Here is a 17,991-nt window from a genome sequence, read left to right on the forward strand (position 1 = left end):
CCTCTCATCCTTCTGTAAAGCGCTCTGATATCCCTCGGGATCTGGTTCGCACTCTATAAAACTTTATAAAAAAAATAAAAGTAAGCCTGGAAAGTCTGGTTTGAGCCAAGTCCCAGGGACTACTCGCGTCACGAGTGATGCCTGGGAAAGTGGGGATTTATTCTGCTTGTGTCCTCTAGAATACGACACACTAACGAGTATGACAGCCTTTGCAATTGTGAGGCAATACAATAGTACTCAAATTTAGGGGCCTGGAGGTTTCCCTAGTCGGGGGTTAAGTTGTGCAAGGGCCATTTCGTCTGTGCAAGTTGTGCTATTTAAGGCCCCCAGGAGGGCGCACCCCATGAAAGAATGTGCGAGGATGAATGATAGGCAGGTTAGAATAATAGTCAGGAAGACAGGGAGAATCACCATCTCACGGACAGCTGTTGTGCCCTTCACCGACAAGCGGCAAGAGCGCCAGAACATTCACTTGTGAGCAGAGTGACAACACCACCGCCATCAGGTTGCTTTTGAGCAGGTCAGGGACAGAATGGAAGATACAAATCCCCAGTATCTGAAGGAGGGGGGCTCCCAGTGGACCAGGCCTTTTCCCAGATTAATGTTGATCGATCTCATCACCAGAGATAGGAGAATATACAGGACTTGGGCCAACTAACCTACAAGCCAGAAAGGTCATCAAATTTGTCTAAAAGCTGGTCGATGTGGGAATGATCAGAGGAGACATCTTGAAGATAGAAGAGTATGTCGTCTGCGTAGAGCGGGATTGTGTGTGTGCAGTCTGGAAGGGATATGCCCTAGTCCTTAGCACTCAGCCTGGCTCAGGCCACCAGGGGCTCCATTGCCAGTGCATAGAGAGCAGGAGACAAGGGACATCCCTCTCTGTTGCCTATGCCAACCTAGTTGTAGTCTGATAGCTGTCACCCATATCACACATTGATAGTCGGATTTGTGTAGAATAAGCAGATCCACTGAACAAGGCGGACCCAAAGCCAAATCGCGTTTATACAGCAAATAAGTACTCCCACCTGAGCATATCGAAGGCTTTCTGAAAATGTAATACAAGGGCAAAAGTCCTGGGCCACCTCCCCTGGGCTGCCCCATGACTCTGTTGAGCCGACGGATATTGAGGGATGTGTTCCTGCCAGGGACAAACCCATTCTGGTCGGGTGGACCAGGCTTGGGAGCACTTGATGGACATGGTTGGTAAAGCTCTTAGTGAGGATTTTGTAATCCATATTTAATATGGGTATATGGCGATATGAGGCATGATCTGTGGGGTCCTTTCCGGGGTTTATTAGTGAGAATAGGGCTGCCTCACGAAGCATGGTCTCATAGAGCTTCATCAGCTTGGGGGCCAGCACGACTACGTATGTCTTGTAGAATTCATCTGGGAGGCTGTTTGTTCCCGGGTCTTCTCCGCTTTCAGGCACAGTATGGCTGCCTGTACATCTTGTACTGTAATGGGAGCATCCACCACCTCCTGGTCCTCCTAAGAGAGTCTGAAGAGAGGTGTGGCAGCTCAGGAAGCTTGCAAAGCTGTGCAAGGGGCCTCCACTGGGAGGCTGTGTAGGGCTGAGAGATAAGTGGTAAAAGCGTTATGTATGTCTTTTTGTGTGTGGAGTAAAGCTCTGGACGAGCTGCAGATGGAAACTATCTGGGGTTGCCTACTCTCTCTGTTTATCAGCCATGCTAGGAGGTGGCCTGACTTATCATCCTCCAAGTGTGTGCGGTAGTGGTAGACATGCAGTCCACTCTGTGCGAGTGTTCCATAAATAGAGCCTCATTTTCCTAGAGGTGAAATAGCGAGGACCGAAGGGTAGGGTCCTCAACGGCATGCCATTTGTGCTCTATCTACTCTTGTTCAGAAGTATCCAATGCTCGGAGCAGCATTTTCCATCCTCCCCGAGACAGCATGCATACAGAGGCCCTTGACCACCAACTTAAAGGCTTCGCACTCGACAGAGGGTGAGGAGGTGATGCCTTCATTTTGTTAAAAATACTCCACAATACGATCACAGTTGCATAGGGTCTTGAAGGGCGAAAGATCAGAGTGGGATCTCCCCTAGTTCATGTCCAGGAACAGGAGGCTGTGATCTGATAACTTCTGATCAAGGTAGTCCAGTGAGGAAACTGGGAGACACAGCCAGAAGAGCAAACCATCCTAAGTGTGCATATACGTTGTGTACTGGGGAATGGTAGGAGTAAAGCTTAATCTTCCTGCTTATGATGGCACCAATCATTTGCCATGGACCACTGTTGGAGCCATGTTGCTAAGCTATGAGCGTTAATGATCATTGGAGTATTAGGAAGGGGTGGGTGGGAGCAGTCCAACGTGGGGTCTAACACACAATGGAAGTCCCCTCCTAGTAAATAAGGTAAGTGGGCATAAGTGGCCAAGTAGGAGGATAGACGCTGAAAAAACTGTGGTTGTTTTGAGTTTGGGACATAAATACTGCCTAGAGGTAGGGAAGAGCCATCCAGTGTGGTTTCCAGGAGTGCAAATCTACCTTCCAGATCTACATCTTGGATTATCCCTTCCAGATCTACATCTTGGATTACCACAGTAAGGGGAACACCTGCCTTTTCACCCAAATCAATGTACCCTAAGCATAAGTGGAGAACTTGGTGGTAAAGACCTGGCCTCTACATCACTTCTGGAGTTTGGCCCCTTCGGCCTGAGGGATGGGGCCCTCTTGGAGTAAGGCTATCTGGACACCCTTATGTTTAAGATCTGTGTAGATTTTATAGTGTTTGGAGGAGGTATGCATGCTCCTACAGTAGGGCTGTCTCCTACGGGGAGATGAAAGTATGGATATGCAGAAGCAACTGGGTATGACCCACAGGAGAAAAGGAGGGTCTGGAGAGATATGCAGGCTCAATAGGAGGGAAAATGTAAGTCAAAACAACAAAACAAGCAACAACAAAATGATACTGTCAGTCTTATAGCGGGCTAAATGGCAGATTATAACATTACCTTATACTCAGCATTGTACTCTATATTTTGTTGTGTTGTGTTTGTGTATTTTCCATTTGATCCGAACTGTTTATACTGTAACTATATTCTATATTTATATGCATTATTATTATTAAATGTGTTGCATATACAGCCAATCGCTGGAAATGTACACTTTGTTGCTTAAATCATTTTTTTGTACTGTTCCAAGACTCACTCCATACTCCTTCACTGGACTACTTAGCCCATTTATTGAGAGTGTCACTTACGCTTAAGTGACCCCCACTTTCTGTTGTGGACTGCATACTTCATGTGTTTTCTCATTTAACAGAAGTCGTTGGGCCCTGTAATTACCCACTCTGTTAGTTGGTGCAAAAGGGAGTGATTCTGCTTACTGGAGTTTTGTTAACTCCTTCAGTGCCCATGACGAGATGGTCTCGTCATGGAGCGCGGTTGCGCTGTGCCCATGACGAGACTATCTCGTCATGAACCCCGCCCGCTAATGCAACGCCCGGCACAGGGCGGGGAAAGGGCGGGGCACTGAAGGGGTTAATCAGATTTGAAAATTAGTAAGCAAGAACTGTCTCCATATGACAAAAGATCAAAAACCTCACAAGATTGGAATCAATCATGGATCAGTACAGCAAAAATATTATGGAACACACTTCTGACAAACATGTCATCCCTTACCATCCTTCCTTCTTACAGGAAGTACCAAATGGCAATTAATTATGCCTGTTTTGTTAATGCATTTTTTAATCACTCAATGTCAAAAGGTTCTTCACTCTGTAAAGCACGTCAATATGCGTCTTAGGCACAGTAGCGCTGTGGAAATCTATTAAATAAATTGAATATTCCTTTCTTTATGCTCTCCCTTTAAATACTTATTAAATGATTCACCCAAAATATATGCTTACATGACACACTTATTATGTGTGTAGGCACATATAGCATTTGAATAGTAAAAAAACCGAATGGATTCATACGTTATCCAACCAAAACGCTACAGAGGATTATATAACTTGTTTAAAACGTAAATGTCTTGTGCATGGTTTAAACTGTAGGCTACTTGGGTTGACTGTTTGTCTGCTGAAGGTTAAAATGAAACTTGCTGAAGCTATACCCTTACCATAATACCACACTTACTTCAATCTGGCCATGTTCTTTGAAAGAAAGCTTGATGAACGAGTACTTGCTGGTCTGGTAAGGTCCCGGATCTTTGTTGGGAGAAGAGGGGTGAAGATGAACCACTATTTTTGCGCTGTACAGAAAGAAGATAACAATAAATATTTGCAAAGGGGAAAGATAAAATAAATTACATTTCAAGAACATTATTTTAACTTTCATATTATAACTTAATATCTCTCAAAAATCAGAAAATGATAATTTGCTGTTTAAATAAAAATGCAACAAGAGGTCTTGTTACAATGAAACTATGACAGAAACAAGGTATAGTCAACTTACGTTAATAAAAGTAGGGTGGGACAAGAAACGGATGGGGCATATTAGCATTTCATCCATTTCGGATTCACACTTGGAAAGTACAATGTTAAAGGCTCTACAAACAGCATGTGATTATAACATAACGTGTATTTGTAAAGCGCACGTTCACCCGTGGGCATCTTGGCGCTGAATAATACATGTTTATTGTTACCTAACTAAATGGTACTCATTTAATCGACCTCAGAAGGATGAAAGGCTGAGTGAAGCCGCTGGGATTTGAACACGTGACCATGAGGACACACACAGGCCACTAGAGTGGACGCATGAGTCTACTAGGCCACCAGACCCGGCATATAAAGTATATCAAATGACAGTGCCTTCACCATGAGAAAAGAAAAAGTATGAAGCAGCTCTTGTGTATATGGTCTTCCAAGGAATCCTTTAGCCTGAATAGGAATTTTAATCCTTGTTATTTATTGCTGTGACATCAGTGAAATGAAGTAAATAGCTTTGTATCCACCACTGGGACATCAACCAGGAAACAGCAGCACCCTTGCTTTTTCGCCACTTGCCTGGACATTGACAGAACTGAGACATATGGGGGCCTATGGACTAGCGGGTGATGGATCATTGTCTCCCATACCTGCTCCCACCTCCCCTTGGTCTACATGGCCCAAGGGAGACCGGCCATGGTAGGTGCTGTGTTGGTACCATCTCCCACACCTGTAAAAGGTCAGTGAAGATGAGCCCCTGCCTAGCATGGCGCCTGCACTGCTCTTCCTCTACCTGAGGTTTGGAAGGGGAGGCAGAAAGAGTTAGGAGGGGGAGGCAGGAGGCAGGACAGCAATCACTGAGCTTCAAGATTCATGGAAGGGTAAGAGTGAGGAGAAGCCTATGGAGGTAGAACATGGTAGCAGCTTAAAACAAGCCTTTTCAATGCAAGAGGTCTCACATTTGCGAGAGTTTAAGCTATTGACATTGCAAATGGCAATGCCTTTTATGTATCTGTTTTAAAAACAACACATAAATAAAAGGCATTGTCATTTACAATGCCAATAGATCAAACTCTCGTAATTGCGAGACCTATTGCATTGCAAATGCTTGTTCTTGACTTCTGGCACTTATAAAACCAGTAAAAGTCCCACATTCTAAAGAAAACACTTGGACATGGACCTGGGAGGTGTGCTCCCATTTGTTTATTCCCTCAACTGCGCCCGGCTGCAGGTTTGCGTATTACATGAGTATTATACGATGTAGGGACCGATGGCTCTCTACACATGCCCTACTCTGAGTTAATAAGATAAATGTGATGTTATTTTAGCTTTCTACCGCCTAATACATCCTCCACTGTAATGCAATTCATGGGGAAATTAAATTCTCCCACCAAAAGTCCACCCAGGTGTTGCAAAATGTTTGCACATATGAATTACAACCTTAAATACCAAGCATTGAAAATGCAATAGGTCTCGCCTTTGATTAAGTTAAAGCCATTTGCTTTGCTAATGGTATTGTATAGCAAAGCAAATGGCTTTAACTTAATCAAAGGCGAGACCTATTGCATTTGTAATGCTTTTTTTTTTTTTTTGCAAGATATTCCGACTGTATGCATGGTACCTGCCAAACCCAGCCGTATTCCTCAGAAACTTGGTGAAACGGCTGCCGTCATTCCTTCTCATGAGGACGAAAGTGGCTTGCTGGTGACTACAGTGCATCAACGGGAGTATGGTAGTAAGAAGGGGAAGATAATCTGTGAAATTATGTGCCCTGTTGTGAAAGATTTTTACCCCAGATATGTTTTTTTTCTTACAAGAAAGCCATTACAGTGCAGCGCCAAGCACTGATGGAACGCACAAAGGTACAGCGCCAAGCACTCATGGTAATAACACACCTTTGTGTTAATTGCAAAGTCAATCCTTATCTTGGGTATTTTGCGATAATGAAACACCAAGCTTAGCAGTTCCATGGCCTGCATCTGTGTTACTCAAGATAAAACGTATAGAACGCAGGCTTTGAAAACAGTTAATCTTTCCATATGTACTCTCGAGAAGAGCCGCAATCTCTCCAACTTTTATCTCTTTAATACAGAACTAATGCTGCAGTCTGATTGTACCAAGCTTCAATGTGCTCATGCATGTAAACGCCGTCATGCACAAAGGTGCGCTGGCTATATGTGTAGTGTGAATGTTTAACCTGCTGTATTGCACTGCAAGCATGGGGAATAAATGAGGGCTTATATCTAGGCAGTAGAAGAAACCTACAAAGAGAACTTAATTTCCTATCAACCATCTGCATAGAAAGGGACGTCACAGGATTTCCGATCGTCCATTGACATAACTGTTTTCCGTTTCCCGCCCACGACACCCTGCACTCCTCCTCTTTCCCACGAACTACTTAATGGCAGCTGCAAAACGGATGATGAAAGGATGCATGCAGCAGGCACAGCTGCGCCTATCTGCAACTGCACCGTGTCCAGCACCAGGGACCCTGGTTCTGTCCCAAGCCCCGCTACCGTGCTGCACTTCTCTGTGCTTTCAGGCCTGGCTGCCGCTCACCGCGCTGCTGCCACACAACGTTGAACGAGAGTTCACATGTGTCTCCTGCAAGTTCTTATGATCAACCAGTCCTATGCCAACAGCATCCAGGAGCCCACTTGTGAATAGCTCAAACTCACGAAATGCGAGAGAGACCTATTGCATTGCAAATGCTTGTTTTTTCAACTATGGGAATTATAGGAAATTAAAGAGATTAACTTTTTAATTAAAAAGTTGTTAAGAAAAATACAATTTACTCTTCATCACCAAATTTGTTTGTAGAGCCTCAAGAGATACAGCGGAGCAGATCTGCCACAAAGTACAATAACACAAGCATTTGCAATGCAATTGGTCTCCCATTAGTGAAAGTTGGAGTTAATGGTGTTGTAAATGACAATGTCTTTTGTTTATGGAGTGGATGTATGTAGTGTGGAGCTTAATTATATGGATTGGATTGAACTTGTTAGTTGTGGAATTGTGTGGGGTGGAATAGTGTGTGTGCATTTGTGTAGTGGAATTATGTGGATAGTAATTATGTGGTATTAAATTAGCTGGAATTATGTAGAATGGGATTGAGTGTAATGGAGTGTAAATATGTGTATTGGTATGTTGTCTTGTGGCGTGGTATGTAGTGGAATTTAATTATGTGGTGAGCTGATGAATTGTGTGACGATGTTGAATTTTGAGGTGTGGATTGGATGAATTTGTTGTGTAAGTGTGTTGATTTGCATTATGTGGTTTGTTGTTGAATTATGTGGTGCAGAATGGAAATGTGTGGAGCTGTATTGCGTGGCGTGGAACTGTGTGGTATTTTGAGTGAAATCATGCTGATGGGAATTATGTGGCATGGTGTGGAGTGTATCTGTATGGATGGTTGCTATGTGGCATAGTGGTTTTATGTGGGATGTATTTATCTGGTATTTAGTAGTGTAATTAGGTGGCAATGATTAATGTGTACGTATGTACAAAGGCTATATTGAATGTACTTTATTATCCTTTATGAATAACGGTAAAAACAGCTGCAGGAGGACTGTCAAAATTATATGTGTTTGCAGGGCCTGTTTTAGCCTTAGTAAGTTGTTGGATGCAAAGTTACCAGACAGAAACCGCCACAACATTTCCAAAAAAGAAATAAACACAGATCCTGGAGATGCTGCCAGAAAAAGTACTTAAATGAAGGGTTTCAGGTGATATTACAATTTGGATGCAGCACTTTAAACCATCTCTTGCGCATGTCTTGGAAAAGAAATAACTTTTTAAACATAATTTAGGTGGCGCATGCAGATTTAATGAATAAAGCTTCAGCAGCATTTCAAATGTTTAAAAATGCAAACTCTAAACAGGTTTCTTGAAATAGGATTAGAACTCAGACATACAAAGTGCACAGTAATCTAAATACAAAGTCTTGATCTGCTAGTGTGTTGGGTTTATGACACTGCCCTGGTGACATTACATGTGAAGTCTAACGACTCACTCTAGGAGGGTGGAGTAGCAGACGCAGCCATATATCTCAGCAGGGTGTTCATTTATGGGAAAGAGCCACCTAGCGAAGCAAAGAGGCCCAGCTCGGTAGGCGCTCATGTGAGAAAATAAATAGCTGTTGTGTGTGAAAAGTGTGGCAGAGCAGAAAGTACTGAGGAGCAGGACAGCATGCCAGGTCCGTCATGTGGGGGAAGTGCACGGAGCAGAGAGGCACACTGGCGAGAGAGCCATAAAAGCACAGATGTGGGGGGAAGAGCAACAGAAGGGAGACCTCTGAAACAGCCCTGCCGCTGCGCATTGGGGTTGAACTAACACCAATTAAGTCATTTTCCCCTAATTCCAGCACAAAAATGAGAAACATTGAGCAATAAATCTTACAGGCTATAAATAAATAGTGTGTTCAACACAAAACACGTACAACAAAAAGCACCCGTAAATGGCGCCTGAAAATAAAGTGACCGTTGCGTTTCAAAATCGGAATGTTTTTATTTATGTAGCTAAATGAAAGCACTGCTTTGTTAATTTGCACAAGCACAGTGACACACAATAATGGGTGCAGACTGCAAATAAACATTGTGCTGCGTGGTGAAATTTTGAACAGTGCTTCAGGTTTGCAGTTAACCTCGAGGCAAACGCTTTAGAGGAATATGAACTGCTGCAGTGCTGGGGCTAAGGTGCCCTCTGTTAGCCTCGGTCGGGGGCACACACGAGTGCACCATTAAAGACCCCGGCAGTGGGGTAGCAGGGGGGGCAGCGAGGATCTGCAGCATGCAGCTGAAGTGCTCCCTGGAGTCAAAGTGCAGCAGCAGTAACCTGAAAAGTGTGAGAAAGAGCGGCTAATTGCGCAGGCACACAAGAGGTTTTTTTGTGCAGCTGGGGCCGGGAGAGACGCCTGAGGAGCCGGCCCAAGTACTAGGAGATTGAAACGAGGTGGCACAGCAAGCCGCCCATGCGCAGCATTTCGCTCGACTCCTCTAAGTAACAAGATGAAAACAAGTGTAAAACCATGATGGAGTAGCGTTTATTGCAGGTTTATATAGCGCAAACTCCACACAAAGATATTGTATCACTGTGCATGAGCACCGGTTGTATTACACAAGATCACATTCATGTTTTGAGGCACGGGGAGAAGTGATGTGCCCAGAATCACAGGATTTTGAGCACGCCGAGATTCGATCATGGTTCTCAAATTCCAAATTCTGCAGTTCTGGTTGTAATGCCACAGTCAACCCTGCAGCTGGACAGACATGGAGATTAAGACGCACAGCGCCATTAAACGGAGCCTTTCTGGTGGTCGTGTACAACAACTTGTATTTTGCTGCTTCTGTCATTGCATACAGATATATAATACTGATAAAGCAAGTAAGATTACACCTACAACAAACCAGGGCTATTGGCTTTGCCAATGGTTGTTGTTTGTATAAGATAAATCAGCAACAACTACGGCTTCCTTGTATATACCATTGAAAATGCTTCCGTTCTGAAATGATGAGACTGAAAAGAGGACCGCGCTGCAGCCGGAGCATGGGGATCTCTTGTCTTTATGGGGCCATGTGTTTTTAATTAGACACACATGGCCCCATAAAGATAAGAAAGTGCTTTGCAATAGCAGCAAAGCAGGCCACATGTCCGGCTCGGAGGCGAAAGGGCGTGAACTCAAAACCCTCATTTCCAATGGCAGGCCACCGTTTAGCATAAACGGTGACGCCAGCCAATGGAAATGAGGGGCGGGGCTTCAAGCCCTCTTCTGAAAGTCTTCCTTAACAATAAATCTTGCCGAGCGAGCAGCGCATGCACTGCCACGCTAGGCGAGACCTAAAAATATGTCTGGAAAGATGGATAGAGAGACACACAGATAGACGGATAGACAGATGGCTAGATGAATAGATAAAAAGATAGATATCTAACAAAATACTTTTCAATATCCTCTTGTTTAACGAGCCGTGTTAACTGCAATGAAGGTCGATCTGTTATTTCATTGTTGTAAAGCCACAATAGTCCAATGAAAGCAAAAAAACCTAGCTTTGACTCCTAAAAGGAATAGAGACCTAATTTCGACTGAAACAAAAGGACACAGTGGTTTATAGGCAGTGCCACTGGAATTATAGGATTCTGCAGCTGCAACGTTTTCTAAGTAAATAGAGATTTGCCAAGCATGATACTGCTTTCGGAGTGATTCGTGCTCTATATTAAATGTTTTTATCATATCATATCCATCCATCAGTCATCTTCTGCACAGCCTGCGCATGTCAACACAGAGGTGCTTCTTGCTTAAACAAAAGTCTCTTTCCAAAGGTTAACTGGTCACCTTTTAAATACCGATTGTTGTATTTCGGAGTGAAAATCAGGGCGACTGGTGTCAAAGGGCGGGTGGGGTGGTGTCCTTCCACCCCGGGGGAAAGAAGAGAAAATGAAAAAGAAAAGCAAGCAGCTTGGAAAAATTTGCAGTTGCTACTCGATTACGAAGCGGTGTGAATCTGTGTGGTTTTCTTAGGGGGAGGGGGAAGGCAGGTGTGGGAGAGGAGGAGGGGTCTGGCGGAGACCTCCTGAGCAGTGCACATGTTTTGCCGGGTGAGTTCTTTCTCGACCTGGAGGCATAACTCAGGCCTATGACGACATAGTGGTGGGCGTCGGGGTTGCATTTCCAGGAACAAGCTCTCATTTTGGGTGTTATTTGCATGGCACAGGGCGGGATTTTAACAGGGCCATTCGTGTAAATGGCTGAGGCAGGGCAGGTGCATGGGGACAATAATGGAGTGGGTGTATCACCAACACCTGCCTCCTTCCTTCCTTGCTGGGCATAAACCATAATTGTAATAGGTGGGCTGGGGCAGGGGGAGGAGTGAAGACCTATATGAGACACGGACAAAGAGTTTCCTCCGCTCTCTTTTAAGTTTCCTCTATGCTGTGTAGATGACAAGACTGAGCCCACACAAAGGAAACAAATCAGCAAAGTACACCGTTTTCACGTTCGGCATGAGGAGTAAGCAAGTCAAACACAAGGAGATGATGGACGGAGCACTGAAACTTTTCAGACACTCACCCCCAGTCACAGATCTGGGTTGAATCCATCATCGTTCTTTAGCTCACTTCGCCACCCCAGTACAGACCCCACCATATGCAAATCAGCCTTGACCCTGTTCCTCATGGGAACAGTCCAGCCCGAACTGCCAAGCCAGGTCTTTCCTTGACCGGAAAGAAGCATCCTGGGACCGGTTTCGGGGTAATACCCCTCATCAGCCAGGCTAGCTTGAATCCAGTGGCAAAGTGAGCAAGTGACCCACGTCTGGGCGTACTCTGCCAACATAGAGGGAACAAAGCAAACAAAGGAGAAAGCAAGTGTACTCTACTGCCTTTTATATTTTTGCTATAAGCATGGTGCCCAGGACCGACCCTGCTGCCAGGGATGCATCCTCCTACTGCCAGCCAAACAGCCTGATCCACAGAGAATAGACCTCAAAGCCCAGTTGCCTACCACAGAGAATGAACTCCCGAGCCTGACAGAGGCCTCAGTTCACTCAAGTAAATCACGTAAGAAATATGCTTTTCAATAAAATACACAGCACTCAGTTACAACTCAGTCATGTAACCAGTGCTCATGTAAAGTGCTCCAAAGCCTTTGTACTGAGTTTGCGCTACGTATTAAAAAAACTGCAACTCTTGCCACAATATGTGATCTTGCTCAAGTTACAGCGAAGGAGTCGAGAAATGTCTGGGCAGTCACAGGCACTTCAGTTTGTCATCTCTGCATACATTTTGGGCCCCTTGAAGCACACATAAAGCCTTTCCATGTTCTCATCGAGTTCTCACGTTTCCCAGATTGATGCTTGAGTAGCTCATTGCCGCCACACGTTTTATTTGGATTCTTGGATTGATCGTCTTTATTATGAGAAATACAACTATCAATCCCAGAATTTAGATTAGACCTGCTTCCCCGTGTTATTGACAGCATAAGGTAAGGCAGTGTCACCTTTTCAGCACTCATATGTGGTGGAGCTGTGTTATTAATGCATGTGTAGAGATAAAAAGGCTTTCATGGTACATCACAGAACCTGGTGCCAGACTTTGATACCTTTGTGTTTCTCGAACAAATGGCAGAGACATACAAAAAGAGGTTGGCAGCATTTCCAGAACCTCCAAAAGAATGTGTTGCTCTCTATTGAAGAAGGGTTACTATCCTGAAACACGTTTCTAGTGATACACAGCACTGGCTGCAACAACAATGGAGAAAAATGTAAGATTGTCACTGAAGTAAGTGTTATCATGCACTGCATTTACCACGATGCATTGGGGCGAACTGAGTGCTTGGGTGTGAGGCAATGTGCTCCCACTCTCTTTTTACATGGCAGAGACATACTTGAGTTCCCAAAACGCTCTGCTTGGCAGACTCCTGTGTTTGATAGGTAATGAATCAGAACTGCCACGTTTCCTATGTCAATGTGTGACTAGTTAGAGTAGTTTGAGGTTTTTTCTTAAAATTTTGGGACTTATAATCGTACTCGCCTCAATACAAAATCAGAAGTACAAGTCCAAGAATTCTTAGAAAAAAACAGGACCGGATGAACCTGCAAAACCTCTGAGTTATATGGTGGCGTTTAGTAGGAATTTGCCACATTCTAAAACAGCATTCGGGTTACCTTATTTTTTTCAGGACCTAACTTGGATGCTAGTTGTTTTGAAAGTGGATCGGACTCTTTTTTTAATTTTTTTAATCTGCTTTTGGTTGTAAAACGAATCACTCTGGGTCATCCAGAACAAAGGTCTGATGCTGCCATTGTGTGATCTTTTGAACAGTTCCCTGATGCTGCAATTACCTCTTTTGCACAAATAATAGCCATGAAAGGTTGACACACCACTTCCAGAATAGTCTAAAGACCACTGGTTTGGTTGGTGAGTAGTAGAAATGGGTGAGCTACTGAAGGCTCAAGCCAGGCTCCAGCCCAGGGGTGTCTTGGGCCTTCCAACCAAAACGAGATTAGCCAGGCCATTATATTAGGTTATGCTATGCAGGTTTGTAGAGCGCACTATTACCCTGGAGGGTATCCTGGCAGTGAGCAGGTGCAAGTCTAGCCAAACCTAGGGCCTAGTTAGTGGGACTACTAAAAAAACTAGGTCTTCAACTTCTTAGCACATTCAAATATATTCAGGGATTGGCACCTGCATGAATTCTTGGAGTAGAGCCAAGCCAGGCCCTTGGCTGGGATCTGGCTCAATTCTCCCTAGTAATTTTACAGGGTCGCTCCCCTCTAGTGAGTAGTGCTGGTAAAATCACCTTGCCAATGGTAGCGCTCGGCAGACTTCAACAAGATGTACAACCCTGACGTGAGTGGACTCCGCACCAGAGACACTGTTCAGCATGTGCCTTGTGAACAGAAGGCCATGTGTTGCGTCATGGGCCCTCTCTTTACAAACCACTGTTGTCAGGTGTGTTACTACAATTGGGCTTTCACCCAGCTGCAGATTTCAGCCAATGTAATTGTACAACTCAGCATGCTGGGGCTTCTGAGGAATAATCTATTGGCAGAAGTGTAACTACAGGTCTTAGCATGCTCAGTTCTGTTGGCGAAAACAGGCTGACTTGGGCTATTTGACAGAGTACTCTAATAAGCTAAAGGTAGTTCCAGGATCGGATACACCGTACGTACCCTGCTAACACTGAACCACCTGGCTACCCATAGGTAAGGGTGGTGAGGTGATGTCATGCGGACCATGATATATAATCAGTCACTGGCACATTACAACAAAGAGTAGTGCAAAACTGAGAAGGAGTTGCATGTGATAGGTAGCGATGATGCAGTTATGCAGTGTCCTGGGAGCTGCATAAGAGAGGGCCGGTTGCTGAGTGTAGTGTGGAATAGTGCAGGGCGGAGTGGCGCTTACGGTGGGAAGGGTGATATTTCAGACTAGGAGCAGGTTGAAACATGGGCTCATGCTGGCTGGTGAGTGTTTTAGAGTGGCTGCAGTTGGACATAGGGTCTGAGTGGCACTGGAGCTCATGCTGGCTGATGTGAGTAGCTCCAAAGTTAGGTGTGTGAATCCTTAAGCAATCTTATGTTTGCCCCCTTAGGCTGTCAGTAGGCTGAGACAGTTCTAATTCATTGTCATATTTGTTTAGCTCAAAAAAGCACTAAGTTGGCCCATATAAGTTGTGAGCAAACTCAAAGACCACAATTTGTCTCAGGTAATTTGTGTTTAGTAAAGAGATCTCGAGTTGTCGCCTGTCGGGTGCAAGTTAGTTACGCCAGGATCACACACTGTTCCAGTTAAGGTCAGAGTAGCTCAAAAAGCTGAACTTGTTTAGCTAAACTAAGAGTAGCTCTGACATCTCATGCCATTTGAGTCGTGAGTGCCGGAGGATCACAAGCTGCACCAGGTGGAAGGTCTATTGTTGAGATCAAGGTGCAGAAAGGAAATGCAGAGGAAACACTCCCAGAGAACCTTTGAGCACAGCTCGTGTCGGCATAGACTTGTATTACCTCCCATGAAAGTTTTTCTAAACTTCTTCCAAATTCATTGAAATCAAGCTTTCATACTTTAGAAATTGCAATGTTAAATTCTTTTTAATTCACTGTTTAATTCAATTTATGACTTTTCCGTTTAACATGTGCACTTCATGACAATTAATTTATATAATTCTTTCCAATCATGGTATAAGTATGTCATGAAGTCAACATTTAGTGGGTTGTGCCTTCGAGGCATTCAGAAGGGACATAACCAAATTTAAGTGCCCCAATAAATTAGACAAGAACTGGGGAGTGGGCTTTCCATGACAGTGTAACCTATGTGTTTTTCAAAATCAAGTTTTCCGATACCAAGTGTGAAAAACCCCTCCGCTTCTGGTTTCTGCTTTTAGTGCTTGGCCTAAGTACAGAATTCCAGGCCATTCTGGACTCCTGAAGCCCATTCTAACTACTCTCCAGTGACCTACCCACTTATGGTCAACTCAGAATGGGACTCCTCTGCTTGAGGTCAGGTCCCTGCTGCCAGCCACGAGTATATGAAGCCGGGGCTTGAGTGTGGTTTCTAAGCTTCAGTTCAACCACCACAGAAGGCTGCACACCGCAGATGACCACTTTTGCTGCCTACGGATGGATCTGTCTTTCACCATGTTACTCTTTCAGGATTTGGCATGTATGTTGTTACCATCTGTCTTGTCCTTGATCAACCAATACCATTAAAGAGGCCAAGATGTGTTACAGGTTGGGGGTTGTATGGCACTTTGCGAACAGACCAATTTTATTCTCGAATATTTATTGAGCCTGCATATGTTTTCTGAACACTTTTGCTGCAAAATGATACGACTGGGTGCCTTTTTTATTAAAAAATACAGTAAATTTATGCTGTAAAATCTGCTATTTGAATCAATTGTTTTAAAAAATGTATTGGGGGAGGGGGAGACCCAATCCTAACTCTCTTCTTTCAGTTCGTGCTCATGCGCTCGCACATTATATATGCATTTAACATTTTCGCTCCACTACTTTTGATATCCACCAGCCAACACTGGTCAAAATGCTATTAAAGAGATGATACCTTTGCCCAGATAGTGTTAACATATGTAGAAGATTTTAAATATAACACAATTACCACAACATACATCACATTGCACCACATAATTTCCCTTTTCTTGCAGCAAAATGTCATCGACACCGCTGCATAATTTTGTCCTGCCCTGGCACCTCCAGTGGCCATGCTTATAGGAAAGATATTGTTCCACTTAAGTCGTGAAATAAACAGCAGGAAATTACCCTGCTCTGATAAATAAAATCCCTAAAATGCCATTAAAAGATTCTATGTTATGTCAGTGTACCTCTACATCACAGTGTTCCTAATGTCTCATCTGAGATCTTAAGAAGCAGCACAGGGAACTGTGCTTCCAACACTGCCACTGACTCGGGCAGTATTACCCAATTTGAATATTACACATCTTGTTAATAAACTCTTCTGTATATGTACCTGCCTGTCTTCAGTAATCTGTACCTGTTGCTGCACACTGCTTTTGTGACTAATAGTTATCTTAAATAGTAAACAATTAACATTTAAAACTCCTCAATTCACAAGGATTTAAATGTAACTTCATGTGCAAACATTGGGCTATCATTTGTTTTACTTCAGCACACACGTCAAATGTGTTTTGAAGAAATTGTTTATGGGTAGTTATCAATAAAGGTGATGAGCATTAGCTAGAACTGTGCGAGTGACAATTTGTTTGGAACAAATTCTTCAAAATATGGAAATTAAATGGACTTAATTATTATTATTTGATTATTATTAATAAAGACTTGTTTGGATACTATTAGTAAATTATAAATTAATATATGGCTGCATCATATTAAAGATTTATATATCTACCATATTATCATTTCAAATTCTAAGTACAGTACAAAAAGCTTTGCAAGTGACAAGATAGAGAACTCAAGCGTTGCTCTTTTCTTTGATGTCACTTTGAAACGCTTAGTAAAAAACATGCCCTCCTGTTGTTGATACTTGCCTTCCTAGAATTTAAAATAATGTTAGTTTTGGCCAATTTTTCAGAGAGAGTCTATTAACCACTTTCAAAATCCACAACTGGAGTTGGGTTCCATAAGTGGACATAACTCAGAATAATGCTGCTCGTCAGCTGTATCAATGTTTTGCCTTGCATTCAGCAATAGCAAAAACAATCCTGAAACATCACCAACTCTAGCATCTATTGATTTTATCAACATGCCCAAATAAGTTCAACTTACACATGCATATGACTTTATGTAAAAGTGCAACTTAACTTGTGCAAGTCACAAAACAGTGATTTTGCACCCATAAATATTTTTCATATATATATCCGCAGTATGGTGTAATATTACATGGCAGCTAACATGCTGTACAGGATGCCATTCAAAATTTGTGCACACCCACACAGTTATGAAAGGTATTCAGAAACCTTATCTCTGGCAAATTCCTACCTTATTTACAGTCAGAGTTTTACTGTTGGCAAGAGCCAGGGTTAATCCCTTTACTTCAACCTACCAGGCAATACAAGTTCAAAAAACACAAGAGACTCCCTCTTCAACCTCATCGTTACATTCAGTGTGGTGCCGCATGACATGCAACCAACACACTCCAAAGGCCACATGCTCTGCCTTGTCTTCTCAACCTCACCAACATTACAGTGCAAACCACCTACACCCCTAGGCTGGACCAACCACTTTGCTCTCTCTAGCTCTCTGCTCAGCATCCTACAATCGATCCAATGTCAACACAAAAGAGAACTCCAAACCTTCAGATCCTTCAAAAACTTCTCCATAGGCAACCTAAAGCATGACTTCATCTCTCACTCTATCAATTCCGTAACCTTCTTAACAATGTCAACAATATTTTGGGAAAGCTATTTGCACATAAACACAAGTTACACCACGCAAATGCAAGTCAAAGCCTTCAGCACACTGGTACTCTAAAGTCCTTGCCGACAGTAAACAATCTATCCATAGACAAGAAAGAAAATGGAAGAAAAACTGAAATCCTGAGGACCTCTTGCTACTGAAGTCCCTCTGCACAACACCTAGACAACTCATCACATCAGCCAAAGCAAATTACTAAACCAAC

The 17,991-nt window shown here is 43.4% G+C and overlaps 1 protein-coding gene across 1 annotated transcript in view; it reads right to left on the reverse strand.

The window, feature by feature from the left end:
• The window catches only part of VPS36 (vacuolar protein sorting 36 homolog), a 195,061-nt gene that overhangs the window by 99,430 nt on the left and 77,640 nt on the right, over nt 1-17,991 (reverse strand). Inside the window, exon 4 of the mRNA XM_085621780.1 lies at nt 4,103-4,217. Within this exon, the coding sequence (XP_085477906.1) occupies nt 4,103-4,217 (115 nt within the window). The remainder of the gene's footprint in view (nt 1-4,102; nt 4,218-17,991) is intronic.

This window comes from Triturus cristatus, chromosome 8, assembly GCF_964204655.1.
Source record: "Triturus cristatus chromosome 8, aTriCri1.1, whole genome shotgun sequence".
NCBI classification, from domain to species: domain Eukaryota; kingdom Metazoa; phylum Chordata; class Amphibia; order Caudata; family Salamandridae; genus Triturus; species Triturus cristatus.